The sequence below is a fragment of the Poeciliopsis prolifica genome, unplaced genomic scaffold, assembly GCF_027474105.1.
Source record: "Poeciliopsis prolifica strain line A6 unplaced genomic scaffold, Auburn_PproV2 SCAFFOLD029, whole genome shotgun sequence".
NCBI classification, from domain to species: domain Eukaryota; kingdom Metazoa; phylum Chordata; class Actinopteri; order Cyprinodontiformes; family Poeciliidae; genus Poeciliopsis; species Poeciliopsis prolifica.
In genome coordinates, this window is record NW_026562404.1 from 4,627,303 (window position 1) to 4,644,851 (window position 17,549).

Genomic DNA, 17,549 nt, shown 5'->3' on the forward strand with positions numbered 1-17,549 from the left:
ATATATATATAGAGAGAGAGAGAGAGAGAGAGAGAGAGAGAGAGAGAGAGCGAGAGAGAGACAGAGAGAGAGAGAGAGAGAGAGACAGGGAGAGAGAGAGACAGAGAGAGAGAGAGAGAGAGACAGAGAGAGAGAGAGAGAGAGAGACAGAGAGAGAGACAGAGAGAGAGAGAGACAGAGAGAGAGAGAGAGAGAGAGAGAGAGACAGGGAGAGAGAGAGACAGAGAGAGAGAGAGAGAGAGAGAGAGAGAGAGAGACAGAGAGAGAGAGACAGAGAGAGAGAGAGAGAGAGACAGAGAGAGAGAGAGAGAGAGAGACAGAGAGAGAGACAGAGAGAGAGAGAGAGAGAAAATCACAGAAAAGTCACCAAAGAAACACATTGGACCAAATCAACCAACTGATTATGTTGTTTTTGGAGGCCATTAAAATGGAAATAAATCTGCATTCTTGACTCCTACAATAAAGTCACTGACCACTCTGTCACACCATGGGAAAAATTTCACTTCTTTTGTTTAGAGTCACATGTCTTGTTGGTGATAAGGGTCTATGCAATCTGAAATATGGAGTCCCTGTTTCTTAAACAAAATCTAAGTCCGTAACTTTTGATCTCCTGGAGAGACAATGCTTCAGACAGACTGGGCCTGCCTCTGCATTTACACTTCTTCCTTACACTCAACTTTACCCTCATGGGCTTGGATGCACAATCTGTGATGAGAGCTGTCCATTTATAATCACTTTTATTCGTTTATTTATTCGAGTCTATCTGTTTAGATGTTGGGGTTTATTTTTCGCGTAAAACTAAAACTAACTGAGAAACGTAGCTTCATCAATCATTCCAAATCAACAAGAACAAATGATGAGTTTCAAATGAAGCAGCCTCACTGCGTGACCTCCGCCGCGTGGCGCCCTGCAGCTCTGCACGCAATCCGCCAGCAGGGGCCCCACTTCAACTCGTTCCTATTTTGCGAAAATGGCACCTGTTCAGGAGCTGCGGGCGACAGACAGGAGGCCGGTCGGCCGTCATCCACGAAGTGAGCAGAAACGCGGCTGCTGAACGCGCAAACCGAGGAGGAGCACCTGGAGCAGGTGTGCCGACAGTCTGCCTGCTCTGTTCATTGAAGTAAGTAGCGACTATTTATTTATTTATTTAGTTATTTAGTTAGTTAAACTTCCGAGGTGCAATGGACCCCGAGTGGTGTCGATATAGAAAACCCGGCTCTCTGACGCTCGACGTGTTGAACGTGACGCTTTAAAGCGTGGAAGCTGCTCTGTGATCCTCCACGGCTCAGTCACTGAAAGCAGGACATTTGCCATCAACTCTTCCTCTTTCATTTTAGCTGTGAAGCGTGAAGAGCTGAAAAGTCTTTCCTTGTTTATTAACATCTTATAGACCACACAGTGTGCTGAATCTGTAGTATCTTTCATTTCCTGGAGAAAAAGAAAATAAAACTGATTGAACTGTTGCTTGTAGAGTCAGTTTATATTTATTTCAACTGGTAGAACTCGTTTAATTTTTTGTCACTGAAGTGCAAGGGCTGCCTTTGTGCCTTAGACAAGCTCAGATCAGACTTTAAAGTGCCTTTTCCTGAACACTGAAGGGTCCCCCCTGAATCAATTACAAAGCCCTGCTGAATATATTAAATTAATTATGACCAAGTAAGAGTCTTCTCTTGGACAGTGATCACCAGAGGACATCCAGATGTCCTGCTTTGCACTGATATATCCTGTTTCACCCAGCAGGAAACAGCTATTGTACAAAAGCTGGTCGGAGTTATGTCACGCTCCACGTAGCAGATCTTAGTTCCTGTTGCAAATGACAGCTCGTCATTGAGCGGTGAGGTGGACTCGCCTGGTGAGATTGAAAACAACAAGTGCGTGTCACTTATTAACTGGTGTGGGAGCCATAGGGTGAGCCTCACCTGCTGCCACGTGGGTCCTGGCTGACTGTAGCCACAGAGCAGGTGAGTTCAGGTGTTCGCTGAGAGGTGTGGTGTGTTTGTTCACTCTCACCACCTCCCTGCTCTCCGCTCTCGCCCTGCGGGACTCTTTCCTGAAGAGACCAGCAGGGAGGAGGAGCAGGGTTGACTGGATCACCGGCTGCTATGGCACTTGTTGAGACGCACAAACCGGTTTGAATGTTTTGTTTTGTTTTTTGTTTTTTTTCCCCCCTCTCCTGCTTTGATATCTTTGGTTTCATCCAGAAAAGGTTAGTGAATGTGTACCAGGTAGAAAGAGGGTGATGGTAACAGGAGAGCGTGTTGTTGAAAGGCCTGGATGTAAGTGGTGGCCTTTAGCAGTTGCCAAGGAGGCAAACTCAAGAGAGTTTCTGTGCTTTCCTGTTTCGCAGCCTCCAAGGGATCGGCCAATCTGAAAAATGCGTCTGATACGCCGGCGTCTGTCTCCTCTGAAGCTGGTCCTCCTCGGGGGAACTCTTTTTATGGTGGTCCTGGTGGTTCTCCAGAGGGACGTTGGCTCCTCAAACTCCGGAGACCCCTGGCTACAAGACCTGGCCCACAGACGGGACGAGGTTATGGTCATGGTGCGGAATGCCGTGAACAACATAGGCTTCCAGATTGGAGCTCCGCAGCCCCCGCCGGTGCAGGCGCAGCCCACGGAGGACGTTAAATGCCCCTCCGGATTCTACTCTCAGGCTGAGCTCAAACCTCACCTGGAGAGACCGCCGCAGGACCCGCAAAGCCCCGGGGCTGACGGGAGAGCGTTCGTGAAGGACAACATGACACCTGAGGAGGAGAAGGAGAAGGAGGAGGGCATGACAAGGCATTGCTTCAACCAGTTTGCCAGCGACCGGATCTCGCTCAGCCGCAATCTCGGGGAAGACACAAGACCGCCGGAGTAAGCCGAAGTCTTTAAACTAATCCTTTCTTGGCTGTACTAATTGCTGTTGTACCAACAACGGTGTTGACATGTAGACATAAGAGGATACAGCTCTGTCTCGATCTGAGAGAGAGCCGTCTTCTCACAGGTCAATGATTTACAGACATTTTCACAATTTTTCTTATTAACCTCCCGGGCTTAGTAAGCCCGTGTTGCTAAACTTCTGAGTGTGCAATAACAGAGACCGACACGTCAGAGTAAATACTCCCATCGACACACCCAGACTGTAATCCTTTACGTTTCATTTTACAGGATGCCAAAACCGCTTTTCATGATGCGCTTCGCTAATACATTTCAAACTACAACTATGAAAACACTGAATATCTGAAAACACTCGTCTCCTATGTGTCGATGTGGGAGACCTTGTGTGACTTTCAATTCATCAGATATGCCTCCCACTCTCTCTCCAGGTGTGTGGACAGGAAGTTTCCTCACTGCCCTCCTCTGCCCACCACCAGTGTCATCATTGTCTTCCACAACGAGGCCTGGTCCACGCTCCTCAGGACGGTCTACAGCGTCCTGCACACATCTCCCGCCGCCATGCTGAAGGAGATCATCTTGGTAGACGACGCCAGCACTGCAGGTGAACACATAGTGAACACGTGGAAGATGAGCAAATAGGAACGGAGAGTGGAAAGTAAATGTCAGCCTGAGAGTAATAAACCCTGCAAATTCACATTTTTACACAGGAAATCATCCAGAACTGCACCTCTGTTAATAATTAATTCTCCTCTTCAAATGTTATTAGTTTGAAGAGAAGTGAATCCGAAACAACAGGAGCATAAACTGTCAGTCTATTGCAGAAGTGCCAGAAGACTGTGTTATTAATTAAATAACAGTCTGTGCTGGCATTTTTCAAAAGCATGAAAAGTTATTACACTTATTTAATTTAGTACATCAAGCTTAAACTTACTGTTTGCCGGCTGCTGTTTTAGAGCAGGGTTACGTTTTTGCTGTCAATGTTTTGTTAATTAAATTTTTTTTTACTGTACTTTTACAATAATATTTAGCTAAAGAGAGACAGCGTTGAGTGCTGCACCTAGTTTCCTATTTGTGGGGGAGAAACTTTTCTAGTTTTGTCCCACAAACATTCAGCATAGAAAATTGTTACAAGATAAATTATGACTTTTTGAAATTATAACAAGGATCAAGCATGCTAACTGCAACTACTTGAAAATGTCAAGCATTTAATAAATTATATCTACTGAAGACATTTCAGCATATATTCCAATTAGGGATTGCTGATTAGATTTTATTATTATTCGTTCACATTGTTTGGGGTTTTCCATCCTTTACCATAGAGACATGAGGTTCATTTAAAGTTTTCTTTAAAGGTAAATGATTTCTCAGAATATTGACCATTACCCTGTTTTTGCCACAAAGTTTTTTTTTTTTTTTAGATATGGTCCCATCCTGAACACATCTTCTGCTAAAGCTGCAGATGTTTTGAGAACTCTGCTAACATCTGCGTCTTCAACTAGAACAGTAGAATAACTCATAAGCACAATGTAATTCATATATTAATATTGCAGATATTTATTTATTTTGACCTTGTTCTGGTTAATGCAGTCACCAAATGTTGTTTCCAGTTCCACTGAGGCATTTAGAGTGATAAGCTCCAAATTGTGAATTTTTGTGAAAACGGACTGCGAAATAACATTTTCTTTAAAATATCTGCAACTAACCATAATATAGTCAGTAGGCCTATATCATGTTTACTGAAGCATGCTGCATTATCCATTTATTCCCATCTGCTTCCAATAAAAATGGGATTCAGATCTTCAACATAAACACACCAGCCCGCTTCAAATGTGAGGCCAACACATAGATAAGGTCCTCAGGTCAATCCTTACTCTGTTCCTAGAAAAATAGAGTTTTGCATTTACGGTGAAAATGCAGCTAATATCAGTGTCGTGTTTTCTCATCCTTGGATATCCTGCTTTGGTGTTGCAGTTGAGTGCAAGCCAATCATATTGGTTTGTTTTCATCCTGCATTAACGGTCCTCATGTTTGGCGCCAGCCGTCCAACAAACAAAACGCTGTAGGAGGAAACAAAATCCACCCAGGATCCGGTTATGTGCAGCTATTTAAACAGCATCATTCCTTGTCTTGAGATCAAATCAACTGCCTTCTTGCGCTGTGAAAGGTGACCCAGCATCAGGCTTACTCAGGATGTCAGCAGCTGACTCACTCTGCAGCAAACAGGTTGTACAAATAATTGGGACTCAAAGAAAACGACTGTGTCACAGCAGCGCCACAAGAATTTGTGTTTTACTCAAGATAAGTGCTGCAAATTCAAATTCGAGGGCCAGGGCACCTTTCAGGAACATATCGACCTTTTTAGACACAAGTGACAAATTTCCTGTGTTAAAGTAAATATCCCTGTATAACTTAAATGGACAGAAACATGCTGCTGATGATCATATGAAATGCCTATGGCAATGAAAATAATTCTGTCTACATAATCCCAACCTTCTCAAGATGGAGGAAAGAATCAGGGTGTTTCTTTTTGTTTCTTTGTTTTTTCCTTTTTGTCCTGGTTTTCTGTTCTTCTGCATTTCTCTCTGTATCTACATCAGCATGTCTTTGTTTTAAATAATTTGTTCATTCAATCTTATAGTGGGTGCTTTTGAAAACGTTTGTTTGCTTGCTTGTTTTAAAGCTCCCGAATCTCCTCTTTACAAGTAACTATTATTTTAAACAAATCCACGTCCGGCTGGGATGATAAAACAGTTTCTTGAAAACGTGAACTTTGAGCCTTTTCGTGTGATTATTTTAACACTCAGGTTTGTTTTTTTTTTTCTTGTAACTGATACAAAGCGCTAAAACAAAGAAATTTGAAAGATTCCCAACACGTCACTGTCTTTTTATTTGAGAGATGGTGCAACTGTGCAGCAAGTACTTTTGCCTTTAAAGTTCATTCATTTCATATTTGTGTCATGTTAATTTTATTACCTTTAGGATTCATATGATTTCATTCATTGCACCAAAAACTAAAAATGATTCCCTTTTTATTGTTCTGTACATATAGTTCTTTGCAAAATTATTAATCTATTCATAAAGAAGGTATAGGGTTTAATGCGTTATATGAGGGAGGGAGTCTATAAGCTGTTTCATTGTTTTATTATTATTAAACAATTTTAAACCCATGCATAATTTTCCTTCCACTCTACAATAATGTTCTACTTTATTTTTATTTTATCACATAAAACCTGATCATTTAAAGTGACATGAATACCTTTTCAAAGTGCACATAAAAACAAGTCATTCATGCCGCAACCTGATGATCTGTTATTTCTTAATAAATGTCTTATTTATTAATAAATAATCTATCACTGTTTTCCTCCCAGCTGCACGCAGACATTTCCTTCTTTACTCCGACTTCTCTTTTTATTCGCCAGAGCTTCAGCTCTCTGCTGCAGAACTTCGTTCCTTGTGGCCACGGCGTTTGTTCAGCCTGACACTGAGAAATATGTGCCGTTTACTGTGGCCACAAAAGCTCTCTGAGGGGAAGTTTGACCCACTTTTACCAGAAGTGTTTCTATTTCGTTGCTATTGTTCGTCTAAGCCGGATGAATGTTTGACTTTTATGTCTTCTCGTCAGCGAGGTGTTCAGTCATTTAGACTGAAGGCTTGTCGCTCATGTGCCATAACTGATGTGCGTCGTAGCTTCGCTGTTCTAACACATGTTTTGTATCTCACAGACCACCTGAAGGAGAAGCTGGAGTTGTTTGTGGAGCAGTTTAAGATCGTCCGTGTTGTCAGGCAGCCAGAGAGGAAAGGCCTCATCACAGCCAGGCTGCTGGGAGCCAGCATTGCTACAGCTGAAGTGCTCACCTTCCTTGATGCGCACTGTAAGGAAACCTCTATACACACAGTGCGGTTGGCTGCGATGCACAAGTCGCAGCCGGTGTGATGGGTTGCACACAGCTGCCTGAAATGACAGTAACAGACAATGTGAAACAAAGTGGTTGAGCTTTAAGTATCTGGCATAAACTTGAATCCTAAATCGACATTGTTGATAGAAGAGTTGCAATAAATGTGCATAATCTCAGCAGTGCTGTCTTTACAGATTTTTCAAAGCAAGAACTGCGTGCACAAATTTGAATTTCCTGCTAAAATATAACAGGATTTCAAATATATAAAAATGTAACTACAATACCCTTTAATGTTTGGATCAATGTGTGTAACAAAAATTCCCAGGCACACTTGTTTCTACCATGTTCTCTTTGTCAAATACTTAGAGTTCATTTAAATTCAGAGCCACCGTTAAAACACAAGTTCACAGCCATCTGGGCGCAGATCTGAGGTAACGTTACAGAATGCTTTTCATTATCCTGTCCACTTTGTGCAATACCCAGCACCAATGGTAGAAAAAGAAATCAACCAATTTAAACAAAATGTTATTCTTTTTGATTGGAAGAAAGGTTAAAGGAACTTCATTGACGGCTACGACAAGCCTTTGGTTTTTCTGCAACATACTAAGAAATGTATTAGAGTTTGTATGCATCACTTTGACCTGTTGATTTCAAACCCAATTCTTGTTTTGTGAAATTCATAAAAGTTAATAATTGCTACTGTGATATATTCTAAAAATACATCATAGTAAATTCATGGGTGTAATGAGAGATCGTAAACTTGCCACCAGAAAAGTACGCTAGTTTGTGCAAAAGGGCGTTTGTAGAAAAATGTAAGTCTTTCCTTTCCCTTTTTTCATGCTCAGGTGAGTGTTTTCACGGTTGGTTGGAGCCTCTCCTGGCCCGGATAGTTGAAGAACCCACCGCCGTAGTCAGCCCAGAGATCACCACCATTGACCTGAACTCCTTTCAGTTCAACAAACCCGTGGCCACCAACCGCGCGTACAACCGAGGGAACTTCGACTGGAGCCTGACGTTCGGCTGGGAGCCGATACCCGAGGAGGCAAAGAGGCTCCGCAAGGATGAAACCTATCCTGTAAAGTAAGATGGATCATGTTGTTTTCACTCTTTAAAGTTCTGAATCATTTAAACACCTGAAGCCTTTGGATTCTCATGAAAATTTCAGAACACCTACTTTTGCCGGAGGCCTTTTCTCAATCTCAAAGAAGTACTTTGAGCACATCGGAACGTATGATGACAAGATGGAGATCTGGGGCGGAGAAAATGTGGAAATGTCCTTCAGGGTCAGTCTCTCTTATCTCTCCCACGACCCCCCTCCCAATTGTCCACATTAATCATTAAGTTACCTTGACATTTTCTCCAAACATTTATGTGTGAAGGTGTGGCAGTGTGGGGGTCAGCTGGAGATCATTCCCTGCTCGGTGGTGGGCCACGTTTTCCGCACCAAAAGTCCGCACACCTTCCCCAAGGGCACTGAGGTCATCACTCGCAACCAGGTGCGCCTTGCTGAAGTCTGGATGGATGATTTTAAGAAGATCTTCTATCGGCGCAACAGAAACGCCGCAGTGATGGCTAGTGAGGTCTGTCTTCTAATTTTAACGCTCCATCAATCTCCTATACGACTCGTCGTGTTTTGACCACAGATCTATTTTTATTATTTTTTTTACAATAGCATAAATATGGAGACATCTCTGATCGCCTCAACCTGAGGAACAGGCTGCAGTGCAAGAACTTCACCTGGTACCTGAACACCATCTACCCAGAGATCTTCATTCCTGACCTGAAGCCAGAAAAATTCGGATCAGTGAGTCGATTTTCTGAGCATCAGCAGTATGTTACGTTAGATGCATGGCTCAGTTTGCATTTTTCTTGATTCGTGTCCATGCTTGTCATAGATCAGAAACTCTGGATCGAGGACTTGCCTGGATGTCGGCGAGAACAACCAGGGGGGTAAAGCTGTGATCATGTACCCGTGTCACAACATGGGAGGAAACCAGGTACAGGAACTCTCCTTTACTAGCAGGAAATGGGAAAAAAAAAAGATTTGAAGATGATTGGATGTCATCTATTTTTGGTTGGTTCTAACTAGATGATTGTATTTGTAGTACTTTGAGTATTCGTCCCACAAAGAGCTGCGTCACAACATCGGGAAGCAGCTGTGTCTCCATGCCAATGATCAGTCAGAACCAGTGAAGATTGAGCTGTGCCAGCTGAAGGGGAGGGGGACCAGTTTGTCACCTCAGCAGGAATGGGTCTTTACAGAGGTGAGCAACGCTTCAGATCCTTACTGCAGTTCAACACTGTGAGCATAACATTTACACCTATATGTTTTGTAAAATAAGGTTCATTCAAATGGAGCTTTAACTTTTATAAAGTCTCTTTAATTTCTTCAAAATTATTTAAAATGATACTCTGATAAAATGTGAAATGGGGAAAACATCCACAACATTCTGACTGCAATCCTAGACACACGTCACACTTTAAATGTTTTTCAGAAATCAGTAAAACTATCTGCAGAAACCAACTTTTTTTTTTTATTGTGCAACGTTGTAAAGATTTTCTCTTTTTCTGCAGAGCGTCCATTAGAAAATCAGTGACTTTATACGTTGGCTGTAAGCAGCCTTCAAAGGTTTGCAGTCGTGGGCTCATCCGGACCGACTTCATTCCTCTGCTGGGACCCAAATAGCAGCTGCCTGGCAATGCTGCTCAGAAAAACATGGTGCAACAATTAAACCCAGAAAGCTTTAGGTCTTAGCTTTTGTACACTTTAAGAAAATAGCGAAATAATTAGGCAGTTGTCTGCCTAACTCCAGAAATGCATGCTAAGGGTTAGCGTTAGGGGTTAGGGTTATGCTAGCATCACTTGCTGCAGCATAAGGTGCCAGGGTTTCTCATTAAAAAGGACAACAGAATGTCAAATCTGTTTTAGTATACATTGAATAAATACAATTGTTAAGTGCATTAATGCACTAAGCTGAGCTTTCATGTTGCTTTTGCTTATTGTTTTGTTTCAGGAAAGTCTTCTGAAGAATCCAAGCAGTGGGAGGTGCTTACAGCTGAGAGGGGCTCAGGTTCAGATGGACCACTGTAATGCTGCAGATCCCTTCCAGCAATGGAGTTTCTCTTGACCCCACAGTCTACCCAACAGGTGACCTCTGGTCCCCTCCCTGTCATCAGACTCAGCAGCTTAGAGCTGAAGCATTACAGATCCAAACGGACATGCTGGAAAGCTTTGGGCAGGCGGCCATACTGATGACCAGGAAAGGATGGAGGACAATACAGACCCGATGCCTGGTTGAAGAAAAAAGAGAAAGAAAAATGAAAACCCTCATTTGGGTATAAATATTTTTATTTTATTTATGGATGACACTCAGGAAACTCTTCTTATTGTGGTTTGGGGAACTTTGGACATGTTTGAACTTTGCCTTTAGCAGTGGCAGCTTTAAAAAGGCTCTGAACTGCAATGACTTTAATTCACTTGTTTTACACTCTAATAAGAAAAAGAAAAGAGAACGGTATACGATTGTGATTTTTTTGTTGTGTCCGGTGATGAATGTGGAAATATTTTATCGCAAGAAGATGAAATGTTTGTTTTTTAATATTTTTTAATGACGTTATGAAGTTTTATAAATAACTTTTTATTATAAACAAGTTATTTTAACCGTCTAGGAAACAGTTTCCAAAGGCACATTTTTGCATACATGTCTTTCTAGTAAAATTGGTCTGTTGACTGTTTATCATACTTGCACAAAGTCTGGGAAAATTGTCTGATATTTTGTATACTGAAGGATAAACTAAATTCATATGGTTATTACAGATATTAAACCAAAACCTCAAGATTTTGTGTTAAGAATGTCTTCATGCTGATAAGAAGTCCCCCATCAATAAAGCACATAAAGCTTCTCGGAAGTCTTCTCCCCACTATTTAGGGAGTGACTCTGGAGAGACACATTCCAGAAAACTGCTTTTGTTTTGTCCTACAAAACCTGCAATGTGAGTTTAACGAAATGCACAAGATCACCAAACCGGATGCGAAGTCGTGTAAAGACTCCTTCAAATAAAAGGAAGTAGAGAACAAAATGTTTCCTAAAAATTCACACAATAAGAAATGACACACGTTTCAATAGGTACACATTTCCTTCTGCAGCAATAGGTGGCAGCACAGAGTTGCAGAGATTGTCGAGGCCACAGAGAAAATGTAAAACTCAGCAGGTCAGTCTGTGATTTACTAGGAGGGTCACCGTTAAGACAGCGGTCTGCTCAGGAGAGGAGTATGGAGCCCTTAACTCAGTCAGAGGTGTTTGGGGAGCTCAGGAAGGAGCTTTATGGAGACAAACAGTCGAGTCATTCCAGCACACACGTATTTATAGTCCTGGGAGCGTCTGTGAGTAAAACCTGGCAATAATTTGACTGTTCTTAGCCAGATCGTTTGAGGATTTGAACAAATTGTAACCATTTCGGTTTCAAGTGTTGGAAGACAAAGTTGTGCTAATGAGAGAATGAGATGGAAAAAAAAAATTAAAACTTTGACATTTCACTATCTTCAATTTCCTGACCGTTTTCAGTCTGCATTGTTTTTCTCTTTGTATTCATTCATGTTGTACATAACATCTTGCAAATAGATTTTTTTCTTTTTCTCATCCAAACACATTTTTCTTACTCTTTTTTCTCTCTCCTAGACTTTGACTGGGTTTTTTTTCAGCTCTTATCTCTGCTTTAGACTCATGATAGATTGCTTTGTGCCCGACTCTAAAAGCTGCTGAGACTTTTGAATAAAGCCACTATATGTATTGTTTGCACAGGGAGATCTTGCCAAGAAGAAGATTTATCCGACTTTGTGGTGAGTGAAAACCTGCAGCTTACAAACTACCTGACTCGCAGAGCTGCTTTAAAGTTGTTTACTTCAGAGTTTGACCCTTGGACAAAGGTTTCCACATGGCTGCTTTGGATTGACTCTGCCTGTTGTTCAGGTGGTTATTCAAAGATGGCCTGCTCCCAGAGGACATCTATATCGTGGGATTTGCCCGCTCTGACCTGACTGTAGAGAAAATTAAGGCGGCATGTCTTCCACATATGAAGGTATTTATTCAGTCTTTGTTGAGACACTATTACAGATAACAGGGCCTTGGAAAGCATTCACACCCCTAGAACTTTTTTACATCACAACAAAGTTGGACCAGCACAAAGTAGTGCTATGCTGTAACAACTAAAGATTTTTCTAGTGAAAATCTAAAAAGTGTGGCAAACACTGAGGAAAGTGCTGCTGTTGGAAGATACCAAAAATTCTCAATATTGATTAGAAATTAATTAAGCCAAATAATCTGATGGGAAAACCTGTTAGAGGTGGAAAGAATATTTGAGACTAGAGAATGCATTCACTTTCCAGCAGTAAATCGACACTAAACATGAACCCAGAGGCACAATGAAATGGTTTATGTCAAAGCATATTCACATGTTCAAATGAATCAGTCAAAGCACAGACCAAAATCTAAGTAAGATTTAACATTCCTGCTAATAGATGCTTTCCATCAATGTTCAGTGCTGACAGAGACATAGCCTGTAGTTTTACAGTTTTGAGCTGGCTGATTCTAAGAAAAAAAAAACAACTATTTTTATTTGTAAGAAAAAAAATAAATAAATAAAGCATATTATTATTAGGATGTAAGACTGTTTGTATCACTGCTGAATGAATTCTGTATGAAAGAGGGATCAGGTTCTGGCCTGGGCCTTTTTGCATGCAGCTTGTTCTCCCTTGCATGTGTGCGTTCTCTCCTGCTTTCATCTCCCACAGTCAAAAACATGCATGTTAGCTCATCTGGCCTTTTTGAAATGAGGCTTTAATCTGAGCCTGTGTGTGTCCCTGTCACAGTCCAGGGTGTACCCAACTTCTTGCCCAATGACTGACGAAGACGGACACCAGTCAAACTGTGACCCCTCATGGACAAAGTGGCAATTAAAAATGAATAGATAACAATTTAGCCTTCACATATAAAGTCTCAATAAAACACACTCATGTTTATGGTGGCAGAGAGACAAAATGTGAAGATCAAGCGGTGGGAATACTTTTTAGGCAAGTTCAAGGTCTTCAGGGATAACTTTTAGGTTTCCTTGGTAGGTGACTGACGAGGAACTCGATAGTCTATCAGCCTTCTTCAAAAGGAACTCCTATCTGAGTGGTCGCTATGATGTTGGCAGCTCCTTTGAACGACTCGACAGCCATCTGTCATCTCTGCCCAGAGGGGAAACCGCCAACCGGCTCTTCTACCTGGCGCTGCCCCCTACCGTCTACCACCAAGTCAGCACAAACATCAGAAACCACTGCATGAGCTGCAAGTCAGTACATTTCCATTCCTGAAAAACAGCGCTGCACGTTTTCTTTTTTTTTGTTGTTGTTGTTGTTTTTGTCTTTTTTTTTTTTTTTTCTAATCTGATTTGTTCGCAGCAGAGGCTGGAACAGGGTAATCTTTGAGAAGCCGTTTGGTCATGACCTCCAGAGCTCCCAGGAGCTTTCAGCCCACCTCTCTAACCTGTTCAGAGAAGACCAGATCTACCGCATAGATCACTACCTGGGAAAAGAAATGGTTCAGAACCTCATGGTTCTCAGGTAACAACGTCACCTTCACATTTTCAATTTGCTCGAAAATGTTATTACGCTGAGATAAAATCCATCCTCCCAAAACAAAGTTTTTGCCTGGAAGCCTCTGGTGACTTCACAATATTTTCTTCTTCATCAGGCTAAAAATGATTTGCTTATATATACATAATGTTTTTTTTTTATTTTTTTATTTTTTTTTTTATTGCTTTTAGTGTGAAAAGAACTTAAGTACCTGGTTCTACACGGAAAATATTTTTTCTCTTATTTTAAAATTTCTGAAACTTTGCAGCAGTAATTAGATTGTCTTTCTTTAATTATGGTTAGTAGTTATAAAAATGGCTTATCTTTTTTTTTTTTAGAGTAATTTCAGTTCAGACAGCATTGCTTTTTACCATCCAGGCTTGTTGCGCATCTGTTTTTTGGTTCAGACATAGGTTCTTACAATTTGCAAATGCAAATATACACACATTTTCCCCCCGCCCTTTGATTTTTAAATTACTTTTTATTCTGTGAAATCCATCCAGGGAAATCCAGCCCTTTCCTACCCAGCTGTGTTTTCTAACCTGAAAGCCAGCTGCTTGGATAAGCGGAAACCTTCCATCTTGTGGTTTGTTTCAGATTTTTTAAATTTATTTGTTTATTGCATGTTTACTTTCTTGCAGGTTTGGAAATCGCCTGTTTGGACCCATATGGAACAGGAACAGTGTGGCCTGTGTGGTGCTCACCTTCAAGGAGCCCTTTGGCACTCAGGGCCGTGGAGGATACTTTGATGGCTTTGGGATAATTAGGTGAAGTAAGCATTATGAATTAGATTTTAGTTTCACAGGAACAAAAACCTAATTGCGCTTTTGTGTGTGTGTGTGTAGAGATGTCATGCAGAATCACCTGCTTCAGATGCTCTGTTTGATTGCAATGGAGAAACCTGCATCCACCAGCCCTGACGACGTGAGGAATGAGAAGGTAGGCGCATTGTCGGGAGTGACGAGATTATGGAGTCCTCGCAAAGCTGATGAGTGTTAGTTTTTGGTGTTCTGCAGGTGAAGGTCCTGAAGTGCATAAGTCCTCCTAACATGGCAGATGTGGTGCTGGGTCAGTACGTGGGAGATCCGAGAGGAGAGGGCGATGCCAAGCTGGGTTACCTTGATGATCCCACAGTACCAAAAGGCTCCTGCACACCAACGTTTGCAACTGCAGTGCTCTACGTCCAGAACGAAAGATGGGATGGTGAGGCTCCAATCCGGACTTCTTTCCTCATTGCTTCTCTTTCTCTATCTAAATTTTCCCTGCAGTTACCATGTTTTAATCTCCACCTGGGTCATCCATCAGGGGTTCCTTTCATTCTGCGCTGTGGGAAAGCCCTGAATGAGCGGAAAGCCGAGGTGCGTCTGCAGTTCACGAACGTACCCGGAGACATCTTTGCTGACCACTGTCAGAGAAACGAGTTGGTGGTCCGGGTGCAGCCGGACGAGGCTGTTTACCTGAAGATGATGACCAAGAGGCCTGGAGTTTTTATGAGCCCAGAGGAGACCGAGCTGGACCTCACCTACAAGAGCAGATACAAGGTGCTCAGCACATTTGTTTTAATCTATAATTCTGCTCCAATTATTGATTCTAAAATATTGTTTTAACTTTGTGTGAGCACAGAAAAATATCATCTGGCCACCTGTAGATATGTAGCATATATTAAAATGGATGAAAAAGACTGAGGATTATTTAAAAATAAATAAAGACCTTGCCAGAATAAAGTAGCTGCAAGAGGCAATACATCACAAGGAATACAAATCAACTTCGAAACCAAAATGTTTGGAAATATAATAGTTTAGAAAAAATTGCAATGAAATGTAATTAATAACTATCACCTTCAAGGTCATTAAAATGAAAGCTATCAAGCTTTTTCTTTTTTACTTTGCCTGAGATAACTTTTATTGAACATGCTGATAAACGCTACATAATATTTTTTATACCAAAGAAAAAACAAAAACATGAGACTTGAAAATCTTGTCAACAAATAAGCCATTGCAGGATCCTATGATAAAACCTATTTATTTTATTTGTATGCTTGTTTTTGTTCTTTTTGCTGACATTTTTTTTCCTTGGATTTTCTTTCATTTTCCTGTGTCAGGTTTTTTGTAACTTTGCACTGACATGCATTTGCAGAATGTGAAGCTTCCCGATGCTTATGAGAGACTGATTCTGGACGTCTTCTGTGGAAATCAGATGCACTTTGTCCGCAGGTCTGCAGCAATGTTTACTGTAACTGAGAAAGAAAACTGGCACGTTTGTCCTAAATATTAAACAGATACATCATATTTTTGGAGACTTGTTCATTTGTCAGCATAGTGGACATTTTGCAAACGGATTTTCATCTCAACCATCCCCTCTTTTACTTTCAGTGATGAGTTGCGAGAAGCCTGGAGGATCTTCACCCCCCTGCTCCACCAAATAGAAGCTGCAAATAAACAACCTATTCCTTACACATATGGAAGGTAAACTCTTGTTAAAAACATAAAACAAACAGAAGTTAATTTAAAAGACACAATTATTTCTGAAGATCTTCTTTCTTCCTCCTCTTTCTTTATCTTTGTGTCCATAGTCGTGGTCCAAGTGAATCAGACCATCTTATTCAGAGGGTGGGCTTCCGCTACGAGGGAACATACAAGTGGGTGCAGCCCCACACAGCCTGATTCTCCAAGTTGTGCGATGTGCATGCACAGATTCACAGATGTTCTCAAATAAAATTTACAGCAGCCACTTCTGTGCCAATTTGATTTTTGTCTGCATGCACATTAAAAAAGCACTGCGTTTTTCTCCCTGATCACACACGTTAATGTAGAAATAACCAAGTGTTCGTGTGATTCCACATGCATGTGCATTCGAGTTTTCTAAACAAATCATATTTCACCCTTTTGCCCAAATACAGTTTACAATACAATGATATTTTACTCATGCAAAACCAGAAAGGACTAAAGGGTTCAGCGCTGAACTATGTGCAGCAAATATTCACCGTTTAGATCAAGGTGATGATAAGGGTGTTTCCTGCTGTTGACAGACCGATATTTACAGAGATCACCAAAATAAAATCATGCAATGTCATAGTTCACATAAAGCCATGGAAACATGTCAACAAAGCAGGAAGACTTGTTGGACAGATTAGTCTGGGATAAGATGGCTCTCCTGATAACTGTTCACTGAGACAGACATTTGTCAAACCAAAGGTAAGAAAAATGTTCTTTCTGAGCTTAATGAAATGGTTAAAAACATTCCAAACATTCCTCCAACACTATGTCTTCACCTACTTCTTCCACAACTCTTGATACCTTATGGATTCCCCCCCCCAGTTTTCTCATTTTGTAACTATATTATGCGGCAGACCAACACAAAATAGTACATTGAAAACTGAGAACTGTAACGAAAAATCTCTCCTGTAAATACTCTGTTACTGCTTTCTCATCTGGCTTTGCATTACAATGCTTTTGTTTCTCTGAGTCCCAGGCATGACTTGCTGCAAAACTGAAAAGAAAATATCTCCTTGCTTCCTTTGAAGTTATTCTTTCATAAATCTTTCACACATTTGTTAAGAAAAGTGACTGACCACCGACACTGTGAGCCTCTTATAGTCGCTTCTCTTTCTAATGATCTCCTTTTTCTTCATTTGCTAACAGCAATTCAAAGAATGCCTAATTTTCCCTCTACTTTACATTGGTCACAAAATCAAGATAAAAACACATTGAAGTTTTTGTTTACCACATTAAAAATGTGGGAAAGTTCAACACATGTGAATACTTTTACAAGACGTTTTGATCTACTGCCTGCAGAAATCTGATTTTGTATTTTGTGTTTTTTTTTTCCTTTCTCTACCAGATGTGTGACCTAACTCATACAACATATGTACAGAGATCGGAACATGCAGTGATCTTTCCCAGGATTCAGAAAGGTCTGGGAAGAACAGTATTGATGAACATGTGTTTAAATATCCGAGTCTCTTGTGCTTGTTTTCCTGTAGGAGTAATGCTGCAGCCCGATGGTTGGGATTTTGTGAAGAGTCGAGCTGCTGTAGTTCAAGTCCAAAGAAAATTCTTCTTCTTTATCATAGAAAATTGTTGCTGCTTTTATCCACACTAATAAAAAAATTAAATAATGCCTTTTTTTATTTCATATATTTGTAGCTTAACCTCCATTAA

At 41.0% G+C, this 17,549-nt stretch overlaps 2 protein-coding genes across 7 annotated transcripts; both read left to right on the forward strand.

Annotated features, from left to right (window-relative positions):
* Nucleotides 1-971: 971 nt before the first annotated feature.
* On the forward strand, nucleotides 972-10,742 carry galnt6 (UDP-N-acetyl-alpha-D-galactosamine:polypeptide N-acetylgalactosaminyltransferase 6 (GalNAc-T6)). Of its 4 annotated transcripts, none has more exons than XM_055049656.1 (11): nucleotides 972-1,120; nucleotides 2,348-2,853; nucleotides 3,306-3,478; nucleotides 6,600-6,749; nucleotides 7,619-7,853; nucleotides 7,939-8,056; nucleotides 8,153-8,353; nucleotides 8,446-8,577; nucleotides 8,669-8,770; nucleotides 8,879-9,037; nucleotides 9,788-10,741. In XM_055049656.1, exons 2-11 carry the CDS (start codon nucleotides 2,375-2,377, stop codon nucleotides 9,899-9,901), a joined length of 1,863 nt encoding a protein of 620 aa, XP_054905631.1. In that variant the 5' UTR covers nucleotides 972-1,120; nucleotides 2,348-2,374; the 3' UTR covers nucleotides 9,902-10,741. The 4 variants fall into 4 exon arrangements, with proteins under 4 accessions (XP_054905631.1, XP_054905633.1, XP_054905634.1 ...); XM_055049658.1 differs by lacking the exon at nucleotides 972-1,120 and adding an exon at nucleotides 1,637-1,961 and having other exon boundaries at nucleotides 9,788-10,742; XM_055049659.1 differs by lacking the exon at nucleotides 972-1,120 and adding an exon at nucleotides 2,007-2,129 and having other exon boundaries at nucleotides 9,788-10,742.
* A 204-nt stretch (nucleotides 10,743-10,946) lies between these two features.
* LOC129372387 (glucose-6-phosphate 1-dehydrogenase-like) lies at nucleotides 10,947-17,354 on the forward strand. 3 transcript variants are annotated; one of them, XM_055049662.1, is made up of 13 exons: nucleotides 10,947-11,157; nucleotides 11,576-11,613; nucleotides 11,744-11,852; nucleotides 12,889-13,106; nucleotides 13,219-13,377; nucleotides 14,031-14,156; nucleotides 14,235-14,328; nucleotides 14,406-14,592; nucleotides 14,695-14,930; nucleotides 15,526-15,602; nucleotides 15,762-15,854; nucleotides 15,962-16,027; nucleotides 17,230-17,354. In XM_055049662.1, the coding sequence occupies exons 1-13, from the start codon at nucleotides 11,047-11,049 to the stop codon at nucleotides 17,240-17,242; spliced, it is 1,527 nt and encodes a 508-aa protein (XP_054905637.1). In that variant the 5' UTR covers nucleotides 10,947-11,046; the 3' UTR covers nucleotides 17,243-17,354. The 3 variants fall into 3 exon arrangements, with proteins under 3 accessions (XP_054905637.1, XP_054905636.1, XP_054905635.1); XM_055049661.1 differs by lacking the exon at nucleotides 17,230-17,354 and having other exon boundaries at nucleotides 15,962-16,119; XM_055049660.1 differs by lacking the exon at nucleotides 17,230-17,354 and having other exon boundaries at nucleotides 14,406-14,930; nucleotides 15,962-16,119.
* The last annotated feature ends 195 nt before the right edge of the window (nucleotides 17,355-17,549 follow it).

What these genes read in the sequence shown, in the direction of transcription:
- galnt6 (XM_055049656.1), top strand. Translation starts at nt 2,375, where the DNA reads ATGCGTCTGATACGCCGGCGTCTGTCTCCTCTGAAGCTGGTCCTCCTC. An exon ending in GAAGACACAAGACCGCCGGA is followed by an intron (nt 2,854 to 3,305) that starts GTAAGCCGAAGT and finishes CTCTCTCTCCAG; the next exon opens with GTGTGTGGACAGGAAGTTTC. An exon ending in ACAACATGGGAGGAAACCAG is followed by an intron (nt 8,771 to 8,878) that starts GTACAGGAACTC and finishes TTGTATTTGTAG; the next exon opens with TACTTTGAGTATTCGTCCCA.
- LOC129372387 (XM_055049660.1), top strand. Translation starts at nt 11,047, where the DNA reads ATGGAGCCCTTAACTCAGTCAGAGGTGTTTGGGGAGCTCAGGAAGGAG. An exon ending in AAGATTTATCCGACTTTGTG is followed by an intron (nt 11,614 to 11,743) that starts GTGAGTGAAAAC and finishes CCTGTTGTTCAG; the next exon opens with GTGGTTATTCAAAGATGGCC. An exon ending in CAGAACCTCATGGTTCTCAG is followed by an intron (nt 13,378 to 14,030) that starts GTAACAACGTCA and finishes ACTTTCTTGCAG; the next exon opens with GTTTGGAAATCGCCTGTTTG.